The 23,990-nt window shown below is 37.1% G+C and overlaps 1 protein-coding gene across 2 annotated transcripts in view; it reads right to left on the bottom strand.

Moving 5' to 3' along the window:
• Window positions 1-3,923: 3,923 nt before the first annotated feature.
• The window catches only part of LOC108298179 (cytosolic carboxypeptidase 1-like), a 45,512-nt gene continuing 25,445 nt past the window's right edge, over window positions 3,924-23,990 (bottom strand). The window contains exon 9 of one of the 2 annotated variants that reach the window (XM_017520918.2): window positions 3,924-4,655. In XM_017520918.2, coding sequence (XP_017376407.1) covers window positions 4,478-4,655 — 178 coding nt within the window. In that variant the 3' untranslated portion in view covers window positions 3,924-4,477. Of the gene's footprint in view, window positions 4,656-9,086; window positions 11,330-23,990 lie in introns of those variants that run through there. The other variant, XM_017520919.2, reaches the window with a different exon arrangement.

The following is a 23,990-nucleotide window of genomic DNA, read 5'->3' as shown; positions in this document are numbered from 1 at the left end:
ATCCTAGAAAGAGGAGTATAAATAAAAGACTTCCATCTGCCTAGTGCCAGCCCAATATAGGTAAGTAAAAATGCTTTGTAAATATTATTAATATTGGGAAACAGCTGATGTGATGCTCAGGGATTAAACCTTCAAAATACTCTTTTTCATAAAGGAAATGAAACTCTCTTCTAGGTTTCCTTTTCTTTATGTCACAGGAATTTGAATATAGTTTAATCAGATAAATACTTAATACTAACATCCTATTGTAAAAGTAGAATAGCATTCTAATTAAAACACTGCTTCAACGGGATTTTCCTAATAGAAAGAACTAGAGTTTACATACAGCTAAACTTTCACCAACATAAAAGAAAAATTCACCAATTTTCAATAAACATTTTGTAAAGTATGTATAGGAAAACAAGGATTTATAAGGATACACTTATAGTTCCATTACTATCATGTATTTCTGTATCATGCACAAAAACAATTCCATTAATACATTTATTGTTTTATCCATTTCAGTACTTATACTAATATAGTCATTTTAATTTGGACATTTAAAATGTATAAATAGATTCACTGCTGTTAGTGCACTATCTGAAGCAGAACTCTAGGTTACTTATTTGTAATTAGGATTCAAATGCCCATGTTTCTAAACACCAACAAAAAACTAGCAAAAGTGGCAGAGACTGATTATACTTCCTGTCTCCAAAAGACAATGATCACTACAAAAAGTCAATGTGAACCATAGGTTTTTGCTTTTTATCTTGCCTGAACAAATTTCATAAATTCAAGAAAGATCCTTGAGCTTTCAACAGTCTCACTCTTTGAGGAGAGGCAAAGGATAGCAGCTCCTTTGTGGTAAGGACATGAGGCAGTTGTCAGGAGACCTGGGCTAAACCCTGGCTCTGCCCAGTGCCCCTGTGACCTTACTTGACCTCCTTGATTCTACAAATTAGTTTGATCTAAATTCTCCCCAATGCTAATTTGCGGTTGACAAGTCCTGTGATTCTCAGGAAGCTGTGATGCTGGAAGAGCATACTGGATTATACTAGTAATTCTCAAAGTGTGGTTCTGCAGCATCACCACCTGGGAATTTGCAAAAAATGCAGATTCTTGGACCCCTACCCCAGATCTACATAATCAGCAAACTGTCTTCAGAAGACCTGCGGAAGACTCTGATGCACATTACAGCATAAGAACCAGTGTACAAGACTAAAACTGTATTTAAAAGATTCAAAGTTCCAGATACAAAGTAAATAAATCTAAGCTCCATCATCAGACTCAGTTTCTCAGACCCCATCACTGCTGCACAACGTAGAACATTGATTTTCAACACTATGCCATTGAAGACATCTAAACCACAATTTAAACACTGCATAATCTGAGGAAAAAAAACGAGGCCACAGAAGTAAAAATCAGGGCAATTTTAACTACTCATACCCAATAAAACTTAATTATATTTCTAACTAGGAACCTTAGGATTTCAATTATTATTATTTCTTGAGACAGTCAAGCTCTGTCACCCCAGCTGGAGTGCAGTGGCTCCATCTCGGCTCACTGCTGCAACCTCCGCCTCCCAGGTTCAAGTGATTCTCATGCCTCTGCCACCTGAGTAGCTATGATTACAGGTGCATGCCACCACGCCTGGCTGGTTTTTTGCATTTTTCATGGAGATGGAGTTTCACCATGTTGGCCACACTGATCTGGAACTCCTGACCTCAAGTGATCCACCTGCCTCGGCCTCTCAAAGTGCTGGGATAACAGGTGTGAGGCACCGCACCTAGCCCTAAATTTTAAAAATATTTTCAAAGCTATTTATTATGAAAAAATCATTTCCTAACTATAAAGAATTTATCTTCGATCTTGTGAATATTTAATAAAAAGCTTTATTCAGGCTCATAGTGTATGCTAAAGTACTTCATTAATGTAAAATATCATAATAGTATGTGGTTAGTTTTTATACTGCTAACATAATAAGTTGAAATTTTTGAGCCATTCTGCACATTCTAGTAACTGTAGCTTCTTTTTGCACATGATTATCTTGGCTTTTAATTTCTAATTTTGTAAAAGCCAAAAATTCAGACACAGCTAGCCCTCTATATCTACAGGTTCCATATCCACAGATTAAGCCAATCTCAGACAGAAGATATTCAATAAACAATGACACGATTTTTAAAAATGCAAATTCACAAAACTACCAGGCACAGTAGTGAGTACCTGCATTCCTAGCTACTTGGGATGCTGAGGTGGGAGGACTGTGTAAGCCCGGGAGTCAGAGACCAGCCTGGTCAAAGCATCACGTTGTGAGTCCTCATCTCTTAAGAAACACACACAAACACACACACACATTATGCAGTATAACAACTATTTGCATACCATTTATATTGTATTAGGTATTATAAGTAATTTAGAGATGATTTAAAGTATACGGGAGGATGTCTATAGGTTAAATGCAAATACTACTCCATTTTATATCAGAGACTTCAGCAACTGTGGATTTGGGTATCTGTGGGGGTCCTGGAACCAATCCGAGAATACTAAGGAACAACTGTATGGACATGGCGGTTCCAAATTTTACTCCCTGAAAAAGTATAATTATAATAAAATATGTAATTGCTTTATATATAAACTATACAAATCATAAAATAATTGTTTATAATTATAAATATTAAATAAATTAAATACTTTCCTTGCTAAATTATCCTGATCTTTCTTTCCTAAATTTGGTTACCACACTAAGAGGACCAGTTCAGCTTCATGGTCTATTTGACGTTTGTTTTCTGAGATTACTAAGAATTAGGCTAGTGAAAAAGACCTGTTTCAATTGCTCCATACACGTTTTTAAATGTGGCTCCCAAAACACCAAAAAGAATCTACGCTGTTAATGAAGTATGTTAAATATTACGAGGAAAAATCACTGATTTAGAAAATACAAAAATCTGAACTACATCTCTTTTTTTTTTTCAATGATAACAGGTTAAAAAACACTATAATCTAGGAAAAAGTAAGGACAACATGTGCCAAAACTGAAGCACCTGAATCCTGGCAACAATCTGCAATGAGGTATCTTTTGGAGGTTGTTTTCTTATATCAGAAACATAGTTCTTAAAACACTTATCCAAAATCAGTGGATTTGCTTTGTTTAAAAATAAAGTCATTCCTGCAGCAAGAGGGCTAAAATCCAGGTAGGTATCACTTCAAGAAAGGGTTTAGATGTACTGCAGTCATCTAGGATTCTGATGCCAGTGTCAGCATGCCCTAAGTCAATTGACTTCACTAAGTCTAATTACACAGCACAGCTCAGGAGATGTTGAATAAGCTCAGCAGACAAATGCGCATTTAACATCAGATCATCTTCTCACTGCATTTTTTAAGCTTCTTGACAAATTGTTCAACTGCAGTAATTAGGAGTATCCATGAGGCACAATATTAAAAGAGCTGTTCAGATATATCTCTTATGATAGGTATGGGCATACCTCTATCATAACAAAACTTAAGACTAGAATATTCGACTTCCTTTTTTTTTTTTTTTAATTGAGACAAAGTCTTATTCTGTCGCCCAGGCTGAAGTACAGTAGCAATCTAGGCTCACTGCAACGTCCACTTACTGGGTTCAAGCTGCTCTCCTGTCTCAGCTTCCCAAGCAGATGAAATTACAGGTGTGTGCCACCACACCCGGCTAATTTTTGTATTTTTAGTAGAGACAGGGTTTCACCGTGTTGACCAGGCTGGTATCGAACTCCTGACCTCAGGTGATCCACCCACCTCAGCCTCCCAAAGTGCTGGGAATACAGGCATGAGCCACCATGCCCAGCCAACTTTCTTAAAAACAACTTTTTATAATATTTTTATGGGTTTTTTTTTAATCATATTCTCACAAAGTTCTATACGTCAAATAATCTGAGCTGGTTAAAGAAGATGACAAAATGAATGCAACATTTAATACAGTTTTTATTTGTTTAATTTGGTAAATGTAGAATGTAATGGTCTCAAGGTAAACCTTGGAGTACTTCAGTCACAGCCCAACAGTTAACATGATTCTAAAGAACAATCTTATATGCAATATCTACCCACCTCTATAACAAACACATCTATAGAAATCCATGTACATATATATTAGTTTTTAACAACTCAGGATTTTCAACAACTCTAAAATTTCAATTTTACATTCTGAACACACTTCAAAATTACCCATTTGATGCAGGATATAACCATCAGGAGATAAAAATTCATGCAATGATACTCAGGGGTTTTTTTTAAGTAAATCCAATATTTGATCATTCAATGCTACATAAAGTGCACTGAATATCTAAAATAAAACAAGCGCCAATTTTATCATTAATGAATAACATATTTATTGTCTTGAAACCAAACCGGCCCAAGTAACTTTTTGAGTCAGCTCTGTATAAACTCATGTCTCTCAAATTTCCTGTGTAATAAAAACCAAGATATTTCATTTCTTCTTTGTGGTTAACAAGAGATGGCAGTGGGCTCAGGGTAGGTATGTTCTTGATAATTCAGAGTCAGAAAGTACTTCTTCTTGAGCAGAAGATTCATAATCTCCCACATTTTCAGCCAACTCAATATCTAATTCATCATTACTTTCTGCACTGTAATCAACTTCTTCAAGGAATCGAGGTTCATCTTCATCCAAAACGTAAGTGGTAGGGCTGTAGCCAAAACACATAGAACAAACAAGACTTTGTTATGTTTTAAGGCCCTAATATAGGATTATTTCACCATACTGAACTTTGATTCCAATATAATATAAGCTGCATTCACTTTAAAAATCTTATCCAAATGAACAAGTTGAGATTTATAATAGGTGAAAGTTCCTTGTATTGACAATAAGCAGTGAAACGTGAATTATTAATTACAAGAGTATCAATAAATATCCTAAAATTAGGTACCTTAAAAAAAATGAACTCTCTCATCAGGTTATTTCTTTGAAAGATTTCATCAATTTGCAAGCTAAGATTTATTTTTAAATTCTACTTTGTCACTGTAAAGCAGGCAACATATGATTTGAATAGTCCTTACAAGAAACTGTGAGCATTTAATTGGCTTCTTGAGTAATACACTAAAACCACTCACTCTAATTCTATAAAGTGATTAGCTGCCATAAAAAACAGCCCATATACCCACCCTCCCAGTTTCCGTAGGTCGAGAATAAAAACGAAAAACAAGTGAACACTCCATACCCAGATTAATTACTTTCCCTAAGGACACAGAATAAGACATTTGCTTAAAAGCACTAAGTGCTTCTAAATATTTCATGAAGCAGGTTGTTTGGGACTGAGACAACGTTTCTACTAGGTTCTGTAAAGTATTCTTTCCTAGAAAAATATCACATTAACGAAAAGAACAAAAAAACAAAAAACAACAAAACAAGAAAAATATCACATTATTCTGATTTCTCCCCATTTGTGAGATTTCTATACAACACACAATATCAAAGAAACACTACAGAAACATTTCAAAATCTCTAAGGTAGTGACCAAATCTACCTTTATTTCATATGGATGGATGTTTATTTATTTCCCACCTGTTTCCAAAAAGGATTTCCTATCGCTGATGCAATTAAAACCTATAAAATCAGACAATAAAAAGGGTACAAGAATCTGTTAAAATAAGAGAGAAGCAGATGTAATTAGGCACCTAAAATGAGAGAATTCCTGCAACTGAGTATTAAATTCAGTTCAGATATCTGAAAGTTAAGGTGGGATGGGAAAGTTAATAAGATTATATAGTTCTAATTTTCTGAGAAGAGAATGCAAGACTCATCTGGCAAGAATATCTTTTTACTATAATTGCTTTAATCTTGCTCATTAAAGAGAAAAATGCATTGCAAAACCACCTTGCTCTAATGTAGCAAACTTCCTCTTAAAAGTTCAGAGCTTGCAATATGATAGAGTAGTCCAAATAAATCAAGCTGAGTGGCTTGGAGGATTATGTGAGACTTCATGACATACCTAACACTCGCAAGAACAATTTCACCGTTTTTAATTTGTGACTAAAATATTTAGTATGAATCTGTTAGGTCTTTAGAGAAACAAGTTAGATTAAAGTAAATGATTATTTGGCTTTTTCTTTTTTTTCTTTTGACACAGACTCTTTCTGTTGCCCAGGCTGAAGTACAATTGGCATGATCTCGACTCACTGCAACCTCTGCCTCCGGGTGCAAGCGATTCTCCCACCTCAGTCCCCTGAGTAGCTGGGACTACAGGCCCCTGCCATCATGCCTGGCTAATTTTTGTATTTTTAATAAAGATGAGGTTTCACCATGTTGGCCAGGCTGGTCTCGAACTCCTGATCTCAAATGATCCGCCTGCTTCAGCCTCCCAAAGTGCTGGGATTACAGGCATGAGACACCGTGCTCAACATTATTTGACCTTTTAAAATGACTTATCATGTTTCTTTTGAAATATAATAATTCATTCTTCCTTTCTGAGTTTGTATTTCAAATTCTTAGTGGTGTCCCAGGTGATTCTAAGAATAAATGGAAAATCAGCTGAAGTAAAGAAGGGGGAAAGAGGGAAGTACGAAAAGACAAATCTTCTCTTGCCACATACTTTCTTCCTGGAGACAGTCATAACAAGAAGAAATGATAATGGAAATGTGAGGAAGAGACAGGTACTAAAAAGTTATGCACTGTGCCAGCACAGGGGCTGGGGAAACCACCCAGAACTATAGAGGCTGCTTCCAGACAGACAAGAAGTGGCCAGTGTCTCCCAACAGGTAGGAAGAACACAAAATCCATGTGTTGGGTAGGTGGGCAGGGAAGCACGCATTGTTCAGGAGATCCATGGGCAGCAGAATTCTAGCCCACCTTTCCCCCAATCTGAAAACAGACTTGGCAGAAGTGAATCTGGTTGCTGGGAGCCCAGCCACTGCACTGGGACCAGAGTAAGGATCTAGTTCTACTTGGGAAACTGAATATTAGAGCGTTAATCAATTTAAACAAAAGGAGTGTACAGAAAAAACCTAGTCCTATAAGCTGAAGTCAGTGAGGAAACAGAATGAGAGAAGTATGATTTAGGAGCAAGAAGGATGCCCAGGATGGAGCTAAATAAGCTCCTTGACAGTAAGGAATCTTAGAGTGATGCTGGTATCAGGTGTTAATGTGCACTTTTAAGACAAAAGGCAAGTAACTGGAAAATTAAAGGAAATATATTCACAAGGAATTCTCAGGAAGATGTCAAAAGAAGCATCTTCACAAGGAATTCTCAGAAATATGTCAGTTCTTGATCTTGGCTCATTCATCATGACTATGAGAAGAACTCCATTTGTGTCCTGAAATCACCCATTCTGATAAGGGTGTGGAATAAGAGTATGGAACTAGTCCACTCCTCTGACGCCACTCCTGTAACCCACACTGGCCCTAATACTTGACTCTTGCTTCTCCAGGTCCTAATAAAACCATGTTCCTAGGCACAGCTTCTTAAAGGTCTACATTAGAATTGAAGTATACGGAGCACATCAAGCTATCGTGAGGAGGACGCCCGTGCTGGCTCAGGCACATTAGTCAGGCTGAGTGTGCAAAGAGGAGGAAGTTAGCGAGGGAAAGAGGTATGCACAAGTGTGTGTGTGTGTGTGTGTGAGAGAGAGAGAGAGAGAGAGACTGAGAGAGAGAGAGAGAGAGAGAGAAGACACAGAATAGAGAGAAGGTATCAGGGGATCTGGAAGGAGCTAGGAGAATAAATACTGAGATAGGGGAAAGAGAAAAACAAAAAATTACAACTCCCAACATTCCACTAAAACCAGACTCCTATTCCAATCACCGTTTTTCAGTCCATTTTTACTAGCTCTCTCCACCGCTAGTAAAATTGTGGTGAAAATTCTGATACCCTTCTATTCTAGTTTGCTTAATTCCTTTCTGTCCCTTCTCAATGGTGACCATGTGCTCCTCAAACCTAGGCACTGTATTTATAAAAATTCTTTCTTAGCCAACAGCTCTTATAAGCATGCCCTCTTTGAACAACTTCATCTATTTTAATCTGTATTCTGATTATTTCCAAATCCAAATTTCTGGCCCCAATTTCTCTACTGAACTTCTGCACATGCATGGACTTGCCAGATGTAGTCCCATGACTGCCTCATATGCACCTCAAATGTAGCATCTGGAGAGCTCACTGTTCTCCCCACCAAGCCCAATCTTCTTCCAGTATGCTAGGTATCACTCACCAAAGTTCTCTACAAGCAAGTCCTGCCACTCAACATCCTGACCACTCCACGCCTCGCATTTCATATTGCAAGCCTTCGCCAGCACTGTTTCCTCTGCATAGGTACTGATATGGTTTGGATGTGTGTCTCCTCCAAATCTCATGTTGAAATGTAATACCCAATGTCAGAGGTGGGGCCTGGGAGTGGGGTGTTTTGGGTCATGAATGGCTTTGTGCCTCTTGTTATGGTAATGAGTGCATTCTCACTGTGTTCATGCAAGATCTGGTTATTTAAAAGAGTGTAGCACTTCCCCCCTCGCCATGTGGCATGTCTGCTCCTGCTCTGCCTTCCACCATGAGTAAAAGCACCCTGAGGCTTCCCAAAAGCCAAGCAGACGGTGGCACCATGCTTCCTGTACAGCCTGCAGAACGATCAGCCAATTAAACCTCTTTTCTTTATAAATAATCCAGTCTCAGTTTATAAGTATCCAGTTGCTATAAAGGAATACTTTTGTAAAGGACAAATGCAGGTATACTTTACATCTTTCTTCTCCTAAATATTCTTTGTGCAAAACACACCTCAGTCTCATCTTCCGATGTTTTTCCTTAAAGCCCATCTTAGGATATATGTCCTTTCTCTATATTCCCTTTGTACCTTGTACATTCTATCTGATCACTTTTTGTATGCAATTGAAACCACTCATTTGTGTGCATATCTTCTCAGTACTAAATCACAAGCACCTTTAAGATCAAGAACTGTGACTTGCCCATCTGAGTACCTCCTGTCAGCTTCCAGAAGGCCATGACACATTGCAGGCACCTCAATAAACGTTTGCTAAACTCTATGAAAAGCCTTGAGGTTGATGAAATCCTCAAGTTTTCTATTACCTCATCCCACTGATTTTACTTTAGTGAACGAACTTTGAGGCACAAGACCAATCACAGCAATTCATCTTTGCTTTTATTAATAATTTCAACATAGGTTTTGAGCAGTTTACAACTTAGGAAATGCTTTCATAGACATTATTTCCTATGATTCTCACAAAACCTTCACTTAAGAAAAAAGACTTCAAGGACACTCGCCCTAACGTTATAAAATAATCGCTTTACATAAGCAGGTAAGAGTCCAAAAATTCTTACACTCATAAGAAAAAGAAAGTCTAACCAGTACTTAATGATTTCCCATTATGATTACTTTGTTTTAATGCCACCGTTTCCTGGCTTCCCCCATTTCTTTCACGTGTTTACTCCTTTTGCCTGGTTCTGCTTCCTCCTCTGACAGCTGCCCTATGTACACCTGCCTTAACGTTTCTCCTTCTACTCTGAATAGACTAAACCAAAAGCAATTCAGAAATATTTCATTCTAAAGAAAACAGTATTTTAGCCCAAAACCAAATCCTGTTTATGCTGCTTAAAGAAAAACATCAAAACTGTCACCCAAAGAGCCTTTCTCACAGGATGAATGCATTGAAATTCTCTGCTGTATGGTGTCATTATGATGCAGAAAAGGTTTATAATTCCAACTGATTTCTAAAGAGAACAGAAAAAAACTTTTGCTTTATGCAGATTCAGAAAGTTTTCTGGCTACCCTCATGTTAAGCTATTAAGCATAAAATAAAAATAAACCTAAAAAATTCACCATCTCCCTCAAATATAGGCTCTTTCCACAAGAGCTCATTTGCCATCCAAGACACCAGAATGTAGATCTTCAGCTCCATGACCTACAACAGGCACGATGAAAGCAAACCACTGCCCATGGAGTTGGAATATCATGAGGGAAAGCTTTTTGAAAATGATGCACAGAAAAATATGCCATTGTCTAAATTATCAGCAATTTGTGAATTGCTGATTGTATCTTATTTTCTTGTATTGAAATGTCAGATTTAGGGTGAAAGAAAATCTTTCTATTTGTACAAATACCAGAGGTATTTCATTTATATAATTTATAAAATTTTATTCCTATCTTGTGAGAGATAAATATAACATCTCCCAAATATCACAAAGTAAACAAAGTTATCCAGAGAAAATGCAAGTAACAATTTTTGTCAGGTTTAAATGGCTACAGCACATAGACATACATGCATACACACAAAGAACTAGCATACAAAATATCCAACGAGAATATTTTTCTATTTGAAAAAAAAATTGCTAATTTATTTGTACTTTTGTTTTAAAAAAAAATATGGACAGTCCCTAACTTGTAACAGTTCCACTTACAATTTTTTGACTTGACAGTGCTACAAAACCATTCTGTTTTATTACTTTCAGTATAATACTCAATAAATTACTGGAGATATCCAACAGTTTATTTATAAAACAGGCTTTGCCTTAGATGATTTTGCCCACTGCAAGCTACTGTTTAAGTGTTCTGAGTATGTTTAATGTAGGCTAGACTAAGCTGTGATGTTTGGTAGTTAGGTGTAGAAAATAGGTTTTTAACTTATAGTATTTTCAACTTACGGTGGGTTTATTGTGACATAATCCCACTGTAAGTCAAGGAGCAGTTGTATGACTAAGCTGGCTTTGGGAAGCAGCAATTAACTATGTCACTAAGCACCAACTTATTTTGTCATTGATCTAAAACATTACTTACACATAATGTAAGTGTTAAATGATTAAATTATCCAAATTATACAAGAGCATTTCAAAAATTGAAACCATTATCTTTTAGTAATTTTGGTTATATACTTGGAGGATACAAGATACAATAAAGGAATGGGAATTTTAGAGTTAGACCTCAATCCAATTCCTGATTCTGACAGGAATTTCTAGATGGATGGCCTCAAGTAAATTTCTCCCTCTGAGCCTCAGCTGCACACATCCATAAAAGGATCACGGTACCATCTGTCTCTGATCATTCTCAGCAGAACATTAGAATCTCTGGGACAACCAATCTTAACAGAAATTCAGAATGAACATGCTTATCAGTGGTCCGAAGACCACTGTAGGGAGTGATTTGCTAGGAAGACTCACAGGACTCAGCACACAGTCAAATTCAGTTACGGCTTATTACAGTGAAAGGATACAAAGCAAAATCAGCAAAGAAAAAAAGGTACGTGGAGCAAAGTCCAGTGGAACCCAGGCCAAGCAAGGGCAGCTGTTAGAGGCAGAGAAGTCATCAGAGCTGTCAGCAATTTCAAAGGAGTGGAGGCAAAAACTGAAGTTCAGAGCTGCCAAGGTTCCTGAAAGAAGGGAGTTGCAGAGATGTGACCTCAACACTTGACAGTTTTACCTTAAAGATATTTGACAATTTTTTAAATTACATAATACAAGAAGCTAAAAATCAAAGCATAAAGCAGCAAAATAACCAAAACAAAAAAATAAACAAGTGAGAAACAGGAATTTCTGGTAGTCCTGTGGTGCTGAGGAGAGGAGGAGCCTAGGCCTTCAGTTGCGACTTCTGGAGGGCTACAGCTTAGAAAGCAAGGAGGGGTAAACCAAGAGGTAAAAGAGATTTCACACATTTTGCAACCCTACCTTAAGGCAACTCAGTGCCTCTCTGGACTGGGGCAATCTGCCCTACTCTAAAAGCCTATCAGAGGATAAAATGAATCTTCCATGAGGGAAGATATCTAGAGCCTCTGCAAGTTTTTATACACAATACCTGGCATTTGACCAAATATTACCAGACATATCAAGAAATAGAAACAGGAACAGACCTAAAGTAGTTCAGTATGGGAGTTATCAGGCATGAACTTTAAAATAACTGTAATTAATATATCCAAACAGATAATGAAATGAGTAATTTCACTGTCTGTTATCTATTTAAAGATAATCAAATGGAAAAGCCTAGAAGTGAAATATAAATAAATGAAATTAAGACCTCAAAAATAGGTTTTAAAACTGTCTTTTGGACACAGATGGAAAGAGAATTAGTGAAGCAGGGATAGTTAAGTAGAAAATGTAGAAACTGAAGGGACAAAAGCAAAAAAAAGGATAGAAAACTTAAATCTCCACATAAATTAAACCTGCTGAGGAGAAACGAAGAATGTGGCAGATGCAACATTTGAAGAGCTAAGGGCTGGAAATTTTCCAAAAACAATGAAAGACTCAAATCACAAATTTAAGAGGGGCTACAAATCCCAAGTAGGATAAATACAAAGAAAACCAGCTCTCAGCACTCATAGCAAAATTGCTAAAAACCAGAAACAGAAAAACCTAAAAGCATCCAGACAAGGCCCATTACCTTCAAAGAAGTAAAAATAAGACAGAAGGCTGGGCGAGGTGGCTCACACCTGTAACCCCAGCACTTTGAGAGGCCGAGGTGGGCGGATCACAAGGTCAGGAGTTTGAGACCAGCCTGACCAATATGGTGAAACTCCATTTCTACTAAAAATACAAAAAAATTTAGCCAGGCATGGTGGTATGTACCTGTAGTCCCAGTTACTCAGGAGGCTGAGGCAGGAGAATGGCTTGAACCCAGGAGGCAGAGGTTGCAGTGAGCCAAGATCCCGCCATTGCACTCCAGCCTGGGCAACTGAGCAAGACTCTGTCTCCAAAAAAAAAAAAAAAAAAGGAGTTCATTTCAACAAATCCTAGGGTCTACTTTAGTGTAGAAGGTGGGAGGAGAAAAAGGATCAGAAAGAGATAACTATTGGAAACTAGGCTTAGAAGCCAGGTGAGGAAATAATCTGTACAACAAATCCCCGTGACCTGAGTTTACCTACGTAACAAACCTGCATATGTACTGCTGAACCTAAAAGTTTAAGAAATACTACTAATAAAAAGAAATATATGGAGTTCAATTAAAATATAACAATAACACAAAAAGTCAAAAGGTGAGTAGAATACATCCTAATATCCTAGCATTGTCTGTGAAAAGGCAAAAAGAGTAATTTTTATTATACTCTAATAAACCAAATAACCATGTGATCATCTCTAGAGTACCAGGTAAAAGAGTAGTAAAAGAGAATGGAACAAGCTTTTAGAGAAACAAAAATAGAATAACAAAAAAAAATGTTTAATTAATCTCAAAGAAGATGAGAAGAAAACATAAAACAAGTGAAATCAATAGAAAACAAATATAGTAACTTACAAACTCAACTGTATTAGTAATTCCTTAAATGGAAATGGAGCAAATACTCCAATTAAAAGACAAAGATGACTAACTGGATTATAAAATACAATTACATGGTACATACAAGATTCTTATCTTAAATATAAAGAGAAAAACTGGGACTATAAAAGGATGGAAAAGGTATATTATGCAAAAACTAACCAACAAAAGCTAGGGCAGCTACACTAATGTAAAACAAAGCAGACTTTAAAGCAAGAAGCATTACCAAAGAAAGAGAAATTTCATGATAAAGGGATCAATCCACCAGAAGGACGTAATCACTCAAAAGTTCTACATACTTACTATAACAATGCATAAAGCAAAAATTGACAGAACTAACAGGAGAAGTGGACACATTCACAATGATGGGGGAAACTTGAAAACACCTCTCTTAGTACCTAATAGAACAAACAGAGCCAAAAACCATTACAATGTTAAAAATATGAACAATAGATTTTAAAACTTGATCTTATCAGGACTATATGGAATGCTACAATCAGCAATTAAAGAATACACATTCTTTTATAACATGAATGTAACAGTAAATATGTATTCTTCCTTATGCTGATATATTATATTATTTTGAAGTCTCAGACACTTACTGTGAGAGAAATAACTTCTTCCAAGAGGCTACCAAAAATATAAATATCCATAAATATATACAATCATCAAAATCCCTGTATAGCTAAGTCTTACAGACTAATAATTACTAATTAGATACCTATCTGCATCTCAGTTATAAGGATCATCTACTTAGGTAAGCCTCAAAGCTTCTGTTATAATCAGCTCTGGTCTGGGATCCTGAGGTGTTCACATCAGTCTCAAACTTATTTTTCTGGATGATTTCAATCTCTGTATTTGTGGGCACAATAGCATTTCATCTACTAAGCACAAATATAAATGGTGGACTTTTAGTTATAAGTAACTATCATTTCCAAGGGATGAGAAGGTATGATATGATCTGCAATTGAATGACTTGATCTGCCTAGAAAATATCCCAATAGTACAGCGCTGAGACTTTTCTATGTAGTAGCAATAAATGATTTCCAGAAATGCAAACCAGACTCAAGTTATGTGTACCACAGCTATTAGAAAGGAAAATCTATTTTTTAATTAGCTTAATAAAATGGTAAATGATACATTAAATAGAAGGCACATTAATACCGGTAAACTTTACCACATAGCTAAGTATTAGACACTACTACTAACATTAAGCCAAGAATTACCTGTATTAATTTAATTTTCTCAAAAGACAAAGTTCCTATATATGTATAAACAAACAAATACTAGCTTCACATAAGGAAAATACAGGTAACAGAGGTTAACATTTCATTCTACTGTTAACAGTCTATGGCAACTAATATCTTTGTACTATTTTACCAATAGCTTCCACTCAGTCTCTCTCATAACGTTGGGGACATGTCTAGAGACTTTAACTGAGAAATGCTATGATGGTAACTGGTCCACAGACTCACAGTACTCCCTATACCTTATTAAGAAATACATCAAAACATACAAAATTAGGTTTTTTAAAAGTATTAAAACAAAATATAACTAATGCTAGGTATTTTAAAGGCTTTCTCTGGCTTGTTGTATTTATCAGTTGCATTAGAAATACTTTCTCACCAAATTTTCTAATGTCCATGCTATACGCATAAAAAGGAATTAAGTAGTGACACATGCTACAATATGGATGAACCTTAAAAACATGCTAAGTGAATGAAGTCAGACACAAAAAGGTCACATACTGTATGATTCCATTTCTATGAAATATCCAGAATAGGTAAATCTATAGGACAGAAAGCAGATCGGTGGCTGCTGTGGTCTAGGAGTAACTGCTTAATTGGTTTGAGAGTCTCCTTTGAAGGTGATAAAAAGGTTTTGGAACAAGGTGGGGTGACTGATGGCTGCACACCATTGTCAACATACTAAATGCCACTGAATTGTTCACTTTAAAATGGTTAATTTTATGCTTTGTGAATTTCACCTCCATTAAAAACTAGATCCAAATAGTATTTTGAGTATATGGCAGTAATTAGGCTTCTATTAACATGGATATATTTTTGATTATGATAAAACACTGTGTAAATATTGCTATCTTTCAATTTCACTTTCATATATATACACAAGAAAGTGAAATACATACATATATATACATATATATATATATATGTATTTTTATATATATATATATATAGTTGTTGTTCTTGTTGTTGTTCTTGTTGTTGTTGTTGAGACAGGGTCTCATTCTGTTACCCAGGCTGGAATGCAGTGACATGATTTCGGCTAACTGCAAGCTCCACTTCTCAGGCTAAAGCAATTCTCCCACCTCAGCCTCCCAAATAGCTGGTACTACAAGCGCTTGTCACCAGATCAGGATAATTTTTGTATTTTTTGTAGAGACGAGATTTTGCCATGTTGCTGAAGCTAATCTCAAACTCCCAGACTCAAGACATCTGCCTGCCTTGGCTTCCCAAAGTGCTGGGATTACAGGCATGAGCCACTGCACCTGGCCATCCTATAATATTTCAAACATGCTCAATCTTCAAATACTTCCTCCATAGACCTGAAATTTAGGCACCACAACAATATCCAAATAAAGAATTGTTAAATGTTTCACTGTCTCATTCTCAAATCATTTAAATGAAGGTCACTGAAACTGCTTAATAGTTCAGATAATAGATAAAATAAAAATGCCTTTGCTAAGCACAAAAATACTATATAGCTATTTACTTTTATGAGTCCTACCAATATTTCCAGCTTTGACCTAAAAGAAACACCCAGCCCAGGAAAAACATAATGCAGATTTAGTGTTGCATCAGATGGAATTTTTATTATACAACACAAATGGGTAAAATGACTTTTGTTTGGTAATTACCAATAAATGCCCTAGGAATATATAACGTAATGAATATTCAACAATGAACATTATTGAAAAGAAAGTTCTATAACTTCTGGTAAACACAGAGAATCTAACAGAAGCATTTATTTCTGACGACGAAAATGACAGTAAAAAAAATAACTTTTTTTAAGGATAAATTCATAGGGAGAAAATAAATTCAAGAGGAGGTGACGATGAAACAGGAATAATACAGGGTGGTCACAGGAGAATAGAAAATTCCAGACAGCAGTTTGACATGACTAGCAAAAAAGCAAACTGTTGAAATGGCTATAGAAACTAGGGATTGATAAGACCCTGAAAAACCAGGGTGTGGACCTGGCTAAGACCAACTGGACCCAACATGGCACTGGATTTGACCTAGGTTTCACTTAGGACCTTATTACATGCTCATTCATTAACATACTAAGTCACATACCCACCAGTATCATGACAGTTCCAGGAACACCCATATTTGGTGTAAAAGTGGACAGCACTGCAGTTCTGAGCAATCTCCACCTTTTTCCAGTTATCTTCATGAATATTCCACCTTTTGATTAAAGAAACCCAGAAAGATAAAAACCCCAAACCCCACTGTGGGACTCTCTCGAGTATACCTGCAGTCCCCTTTCCTGAGTGTGTACTTTTGTTTTGTAATAAATCTTCGTATTTTCACTATTCTGACTCATCCTTGAATTCTTGATGGTGTCAAGAGCCTGGACATAGACACTGGTTGGGGTCAAGGTCCCATCAGCATTTGGAGACCCCCTCCAGTCCACCAATACCAAAAGCAAACAAGAGATATCAACAAACTGTTGGAAGATGGAGGTAGGTGGGGGCAGACGCATGGAACTAATGGTCTTGAGTTCCAACTTCCTTCACTTTGCTATGAGGAAGCAGACCCTCACCAGACACCAAATCTGCTGTTGCCTTGATCTTGGACTTCACAACCTCCAGAGCTGTGAGACATAAATTTCTGCCATTTGTAAGCCATCCAGCCTATGGCATTTCATTATAACCACCTGAATGGACTAGGACAACATCTGTCAATGTTACTATTTATGTTGAAAAAGACATTTAATGTGAACACTCTAATTGCTGCAATTATTCAAGCTTATTTGATATACATTGTCTATAAATGAAAATAAATTGATTTATAACTGATACTGTATCTTGGGAAATAGTTAAAACCAAGAAGGATAAAACTGAATTGAGGGCTAATTTGTGGAATAACACCATCCACATTGCATACAGGCTGAATGCAAAATTCTGGCAGGGAAAGATGGATTTGAAAGATTATAAAAGGTTAACTCAACTAAAAAAAAAGTTGGGGGAACTTACATTCATTAACTTAATACCTCAGCTTCACATTAGGATCAGGAAATAGATTAAAAATTACAAGGACAAAGAAGAGATCCAGATAAAAGGACAGGGGAGTGATCTTAGGAAAAGTTAACTGGTCTCCTAGTTCCAACTCTAATACTGTCATTTACTCTTTTCACTTACACTTGGAAATGTGGCTTCCCCTATTCTGATTCCATATTCATCATTATGACCCTCCAATGCTACCTAACACTATGTCCTCAAGCAATCATTGCCCTTGTTCTCACTATTCTTACTGGAGATCTCATCTTGCTCTCAAATCGTTTCTTGCCTCCACCTTCCCAGTTTCAAAAAAATGCATATAATACTTTCAGGTAAAATTGCGGCGTACTTTGCCAGTGGCTTTAAAACTCCCAAATGACTAAAGGATAAAGTCTAACGTGCTTATACTGTTAATTAGGGCACTGTAAGACAGGGCTATTCCCAGAAATCTAATACAATTGAATTTTAAAATCTTACATAGCTACCTACCTCTTATTCAGTTCAATATGTAACTGGCACACACTGCAAGGTACCATGAATGGAACATTATGCAGTACTAAAGGGCATATATACAGTCTCTGGGGCTAACTAGAAGTTAGCCAGGCAAAGTATGAGCGAAAGACTTCCCTTAAAAGTTGGTATAGAAACCAGGCACAGTGACTCATGCCTGTAATCCCAGCACTTGGGGAGGCTGGGGTGGGAAGACTGCTTGAGCCCAGGAGTTCAAAACCAGCCTGGGCAACATAGGGAGGCTCCCTCTCTACTTAACAACAACAACAAAAATTAGCTGGGTGTGGGGGCATGTGCCTGTAGTCCCAGCTACTCAGAAGGCTGAGATGGGAGGACTGCTTGAGCCCAGCAGGTTAAGGCTGCAGTGAACTACGATCATGCCACTGCATTCCAGCCTGGGCAACAGAGCACGACACTGTCTCAAAAAAAAAAAAGGACACACTTTCAGGTTCCTATTATCCCTGCCCCAAAGACAGAGCGACAATTAGATCAACTACAAAACAGAAAGACAAAAAAGATACATATGCACATAGAAATAAGATATATATCTCCTTGGACCAGAAAAAGAACAGAATCATGAGGTCAGGTCATGGGTATGCTGCCAGGTCCAAAAGCGGGCAGCAGTGGCTCCTTCAAGGCAACAGAAAGGCTGACAAAGTGCCTTAGAGGCAGGGATCTAAATTCAGACTCGTGAATGGAGCAGCTGAAGTAAGCCTTCCCACTTTAGAAAGGAGGCTGAGAAAATTAGGCTGAGACTTCTGCCTAAAGCTAAAGATGTTATAGCATTGCAATTATGAAGTCAGAAAGAAAGATACAGGGAATCACAGCCAGAACTTTCATGAACTCAGTGACTTGTCCTGCAAAATCCCCGATCACTGAAGGACGGGAAGTCTGAAATGCTAATATCATGCTACCATAAGCTTGGGCTGAAGCTCTGAGAGAGCCAGGTAGAAGTAATTACAAAATCATTAAGAGGTGAAGGGAAGAGACTTGAAAGGGCTGGGAGTGGGGGGACTCTTACTCAAAATCAGCCTGCAAACTATATAATCAGGAGAAACAGTGGATGAATTTACCAACACAATAAAAATCAACAGCACAATCTACAAATGACTTTAAAAGTGTTTAGGGTCTTAAAAGAAGGAAAGAATAACAGCCATAAGATAAACAAGAAAATGGAGGGATAGGTGTGGTGGCTCATGCCTGTAATCCCAGCACGCTGGGAGGCCAAAGCGGGTGAATCATTTGAGTTCAGGAGTTCAAGACCAGCTGGCCAACACAGTGAAGCCACATCTCTACTAAAAATACAAAAATTATCCAGGCGGTAGTGGCCTATGCCTGTAATCCCAGCTATTCAGGAGTTTGAGGCAGAAGAATCGCTTGAGCCTAGAAGGTAGAGGTTGCAGTGAGCCGAGATCATACCACTGAATTCCAGTCTGGATGACAGAGTGAGACCCTGTCTCCAAAAAAAAAAAAAAAAAGTGAAATAAATGCAGAAACAAAAAAGAGCAAATTAGATGTGAAACATATAGTCATTAAAATAAAAATCTCCCTGGAGACAAATTCTGGGAATAGTTGGTGAATTACAAAATGCTACTGTAGAATTTACCTAGGCTGTAGCAGGAAACATGAAAAAGTGGTTAATAGACATGCATGGAGAACAGACTGAGATATTCCAATACAGGAATTCTAGAAGAACAAAATAAAGGGAATGATAAAGAAGCAATTTTCAAAGAGAAAGTGGTTGAGAACTTCAAAACTGAAGACAAGAGTCTTCAAATTAAAAGTATCTATTAAGTGTCAAGCAAGATATACTAAAAATAAGTCTACTCCTAAACACAACGTCCTGAAACTGAACCACGTTGAGGATAATAATAAAATCTTACAGAAGCAGAGGCATAGACATTTTGGTAGAGGGAAGAAAAAATGCAAAGACCCTGGGATGACAAAGAGATTGATCTGTTCTAAAATAAGGTTACTCAAGGTGTGGTCCATTGACCTGTGTGGTTCACAAACTCTTTGTTATTGGCCCGTCGTGACAAAAGCACAGAAACTGAAGTGAAAGGTTCAGAAACTTTTACAACAATTTGACACAGAAATTAAAGGTCTTGTGAATCTAATAATAAGAAATTAGAGCTTATATTTTTATTCCTTGGGGTCTTCTCTTCCATTTTCATAGTATTTCATTCTTATCATATTTTTATTCAAGTATCAGTCCAGAAAAAGTTGGAAAACAGAAACTGGTCCTTTTCCGTAGCTGGTTTAGAAGCACTGTTCTGAAAATTCAAAGATAGTCAGTGCAGTTAGAATGATAAGAATACAAAGTGAGAGTAGGACAAGCTGAAAGAGGAGAGGAAGGTGTAGGTGGCTTATGCTGACCTCAGAGATTCTAGTAATGGATATATTCCATAACACACCTGGGACACAGCTAATGGTTTCTAAGCAAGAGAATGACCGGAGCATGCAAAGAAGCTGGAGGATACCAGAAGTACACAAAGCAAGATCAGTCAGAAGGTTGCTGGAGTCATCCACGCAAGGGGTGATGGCAGCCTGGACTAGTGTAACAGTAAAGATGATGGGGAGAAATGAAAGCTCTGAGAAATATTTTAGAAGAGAAATCAAAAAGTTCTCTTTTTGATGGATTGGGTTAAGGGTAAGAGAGAGAGGAAAATGCCAATAAGAAGAATGAGTATGTAGGTGGACGGGGTGGCTAAAAATAAGCAGGTTTGCTATGAGAGAGGTAGGGGAACAGCGTCACAAGCTGAGTTCTAGACCAGTTAATTTTGTGTCTAGGCATACATAAGCAAGTTGGAAGATGGATCCACAGATCTGGGAGATTACAAGTATTTTGGAGTTGTCAACATACAGACAGAATGTGAAGTCACAGGAATGAGTATCACCCACAGAAAGCAGGTAAGTTGAGAAGTGGGAGAGGAGAAAAAGCAAAAGATGATGAAGGAAAAAATCCTCAAAGGAAAGTTTATGATCACACCACCCCTTTTCCCCATCAACAAATAAACCCAAGTGACCTGTGTTAATTAACTATGGCTATTATTATCAAAGTGAGTTATTAGTGATTACCAATGCAGAGCACAACTAAAGGATGAATATCAACAGCTAAGAAAAGGATTAAAGATAAAAAATATGTACAAGATGCCCCACGCCACATTACCAATAATGCAAATAATGACAAGAATTTGCACTTATTCCTGAAAAGTTTCCAAGAGCAAGAAAAAGAATAGCTAAATGAATAAGCAATTACCATAAAATGAGATATTAAAATAATAAATAGCAGTAACAAAGGAAAAAAGCCTTGGCAATCTGTATTAGGTGGGGGAAGTAGGCTTAAAAGCGACAAGTATATACCAATGACCTGATCAGAAATTGTAAAGCTGGCTAGTTTTACCTTCAGTCCACAATCAGAACCTCCCTCATCCCCCTTATTTACTCTCTCTGTATTATATGAAAAACAAAACAATAACCACAAATTTACATTTAAGAAGCAGCGTCCCGAATAACTGTATGCTAGTAGTGTGCCATATTACACTGGAAGTATCCACCTCAAAAAACGACTCCAGATCGCTCTGCAGCCACCACTCTCCTCAGAGCACCACATTAGCTGGTGCTTACATAATAGCAGTACCAGGCTACTACAAGCTTCTAAATGTTTTGAATTAATACGTTTTTCATATAGGATGGATCATTTATCATTCCATACTTAAAGACATATACAGTTAATATTTTCCTCTTCTACAAAATCTATACTCATTAGCAAATAACTGCTCCTTTGATGTTTTCTCCAGTCTTAAGTTTTCTAAGCTCCAGATAAGCCTTTCCAGTTTACAGTAGTCCCCTATTACCTGCAGAAGATTAGACCAAGACCCCTCTGTTCAAAAAACCCATATACCTGGGTTTTTTCCATCTGATAATTGAGACAGCTATTAAGTGACTAAGGGGTGCAGGGGGTGGGCAGAGAGTGTCTATAGTGTGGCTACATTGGACAAAAACAATGACTCATGTCCCTGGTGGAATGGAGTGGGATGGTAGGAGACATCACCACGAAACTGAGAATACCATGCAATGTAAAACTTATGAATTCTTTATTTCTGGAATTTTCCATTTAATATTTTTGGACCACAGTTGACCACAGGTAACTGAAACCATGCAAAGTGAAACCAAGGATAAGGGGGCTATTGTATTTTCCATTACTAACTTTGTTTCCTTCACATCCAGCTGCTATTTCTTTATCAAACCTCATCTATTATTATCTTCCAAGCTCTACCCTAAAACTTAATGACTTGAGAAAACTCTCCCAGATAAGCCCAGCTTTCACTCAGTCACTCTTTTTCTCCAAATGTCTATGTAATTTTTAACTGTTATTTTTGCACTGTTTTATAACACCATTATACTTCACAAACATAAACTATGCTTTCTCCATGATACTATCGGCTCCCCTCAGGACATGATCTCTCATTTCCCATTTCTCCTACTCTTGCTGGGATTCTAGCACAACACTCTACCCACAATAGATTTGCAACAAATACCTAAACATAATGACTCATTAATAGAACATATCTGGTCAGTGAATAGCTACTGCATGCCAGGCACTGAGATTACAAAAATTATTTTTAAAAAGCTCCCTCTCTTTGGATTGTTGGGTGAGGAAGCAGGGTAAGGAAGGCATCCAAGAGAGGGCAGTGAGACAGAAGATTAGTTACACACAGGCAGGTTGATCAAATAAGAAAAAATATTCAAGATAATGACAGCTGTGTTTCTCACTGTAAAAGAAGGGAATTAGACATTTAAAATTTGAAAACTAGACTTAACCCTTAGGAGTACAATCAGAATTGAAAGTATCACTGCTGTGAACTCTGAATTTTCGGTTATATCTGTGTACATTTGAGCATGCATGTATACACATGTACGTACATATATATAAATTCATGTATGTAAATACTTAAATATATTCTATATCTGTCCACTGAGAGAACTTGGGAGCAGTAACATCACAAAAGCAATAAATAACAACTAGCACCTAGGCTTACACATAAATACCGTTTTCCACCAAAAGGAATCAGGAAGCATTGAAGAAATGACTGCTTCCAATCCTGAGACAAAGAACATGCAATGACAACCTGGGAAATCCTGTTCTGCCAAAAAGCAAGGAAGTCCTCAAAGAATAATGGGGACATGCAAAAACATAAAGAAGTTTGAAGGGGCCAAATCAGGAAAATTTTGAGCATCAAAATAAACAATGACAGTAATAGATTAAAACTCATTTAAGTAAAATTAAAAATCATAAGCCGAATACATAAAAATTTAAGGATGAATAAATTAAAAGTTGGATGATAGAATACTTAACAGTTTCAAAGTATGCCCATAAAAATATGATTACAAAAGAGGAAAAATCTAACTTCATAATGGAGAAGTTTGGCAGATATCATCTCAATTAAATCACCAAAGGGAAGGTCTTGAGTAATGGGACAAATTAAAACTGTGCTCTACGATAATACAATGAGAAGCAAATAGTATCCATGACAGTCTTGCCAAAGATGCATAAGCTGAATATAATCATGCAACACAGACAAACTCAGATTGAGGACCTTTAATCCTCAAAAGTGTCAGGATACAGAAGTCAAGGAAAAGTCAGAACTATGTAGAAAATTCAGTTAAGACAGACAAAGAAGAATGATTGCATGGAAGAGGTAGTGACTGGTTTGCTTACATCAACAAACAGGAGAAAGAACTACAATAAAATTTCAAAAGAAAACTGAATTTGTAACTGGCTATTATTATTATTTTTTTAAGGCACAGTTTCCCTCTGTTACCCAGGCTGGAGTACAGTGGCATGATCTTGGCTCACTGCAACCTCCACCTCCTGGGTTCAAGCCATTCGCCTGCCTCAGCCTCCTAAGTAGCTGGGACTACAAGCAAACACCACCACGCCCGACTAATTTTTGTATTTTTAGTAGAGATGGCATTTCACCATGTTGGCCAGGCTGGTCTGGAACTCCTGACCTGACCTCAAATGATCCGC

The sequence above is a fragment of the Cebus imitator genome, unplaced genomic scaffold (assembly GCF_001604975.1).
Source record: "Cebus imitator isolate Cc_AM_T3 unplaced genomic scaffold, Cebus_imitator-1.0 Scaffold907, whole genome shotgun sequence".
In the NCBI taxonomy this organism is placed as follows: Eukaryota; Metazoa; Chordata; class Mammalia; order Primates; family Cebidae; genus Cebus; species Cebus imitator.
Note: the sequence above shows the minus strand (reverse complement) of the source record. Positions and strands in the feature narration are given on the sequence as shown.